Source organism: Phalaenopsis equestris, unplaced genomic scaffold, assembly GCF_001263595.1.
Source record: "Phalaenopsis equestris unplaced genomic scaffold, ASM126359v1 Scaffold195118, whole genome shotgun sequence".
Taxonomy (NCBI): Eukaryota; Viridiplantae; Streptophyta; class Magnoliopsida; order Asparagales; family Orchidaceae; genus Phalaenopsis; species Phalaenopsis equestris.
The window spans coordinates 1-1,241 of NW_018215067.1; the positions used below are offsets into that span (position 1 = coordinate 1).

The 1,241-nt window shown below is 35.3% G+C and overlaps 1 protein-coding gene across 1 annotated transcript; it reads left to right on the plus strand.

Moving 5' to 3' along the window:
* Positions 1 to 55: 55 nt before the first annotated feature.
* LOC110034988 (probable NAD(P)H dehydrogenase (quinone) FQR1-like 1) lies at positions 56 to 871 on the plus strand (the record flags this gene model as incomplete). The annotated part of the gene is given in 2 exon segments (XM_020739228.1): positions 56 to 310; positions 778 to 871. Coding segments are annotated over 2 exon segments (117 nt in total), but the record flags the coding sequence as incomplete, so codon positions are not given.
* Between the last annotated feature and the right edge of the window lie 370 nt (positions 872 to 1,241).

Genomic DNA, 1,241 nt, shown 5'->3' on the forward strand with positions numbered 1-1,241 from the left:
CACGAGTTTCTTAACAAGCCGAACACGAACTGTTCGCTAACAAGCAGCCGTTTTGACAGCCCAATTGACAGCTTCTTCTCCGCTGATGCGATGGTGACCTCAGCGCCACCGAAGCGAGGATGGTGAGATTAACATCAATTAAAAATCGGGCATCGCTTCAATGCTTTTGACCAAATATAGCCTTCTCACGCCGGCAACCTCGAGCTCTTTCTGCTCTGTTTTTTTCTATAAATTGCCCTAATTCACTTGATCCGAAGCAAGAATTAGAAGCTCCCCGATCTCGTTCAATGGCGGCGAAGATCTACATAGTGTAAGCTTCACCTTCAGAATTCATTTTTCACCAACTTCAAATTTGTTGATGGAAGTTAGATAATCAATTTTGTGTTTCTTAATCCCTGTTCTGTTTTTATTGCTTGATGATGCCGTGAATCTGTAGTTGTGCTTTCTGCAAATAATCTGTTTGTCGTTTTGCGTCAACGGAAGTTGCTGTTTTCTGTTTCTTTGCTACGGTCGTTCTTTTGACCTCTCAACGTTTGATCCAATTTTTACTTTACTAATTTGTTTCTTCATTAGTTTTCTGTGTTATTAACTATGCAAACGATTGTAATTGCTTTACAAGTTCTTAAAGATTCTTTGACATGAAGAGTTGTAGAGCATAACAAAAATAGAACTTTTAAATGTTTTATATTTGTTTTTGAGCTAAAAATGATTTTTTTTTTTGTCATCTGATTATTTTCATATCTGTGGTATCATTGAGTTGTGATAACTTTGCTTCAGGTATTATTCTATGTATGGACATGTTGAGAAGCTTGCTCAGGAGATATTAAAGGGCGCCTCATCAGTTGAAGGAGTGGAGGTCAAGTTGTGGCAGGTTAGTCCTTGTTATGTGGCATCGAGTTTTTATTTTAAATGATGGTCTAATTTGAGTTTTGAGATGACATCATGATGATTTTAAAGATTGCCATCTATCTTAATTGTTAAAAACTACAAACAGCTAAACTTCAATAATTTTCATTTTATATTTAAGGTGGGATTTAATTTAAATATAGACAAATGATCAGAAAGAGCAACATCAATCTTATAGATTTTTAAGACTCATTTTAGTTCTATTTTGACCTAAATTGGTGCCTCGGTAGATTTAAGGAAAGGTGAGCATTTGGTCAGTTTGGATGGACTTATTTTCAAATTGGTTAAACCGATTCCAACTTAAATCTGAAATATGAAAAACCGAATCAATCAAA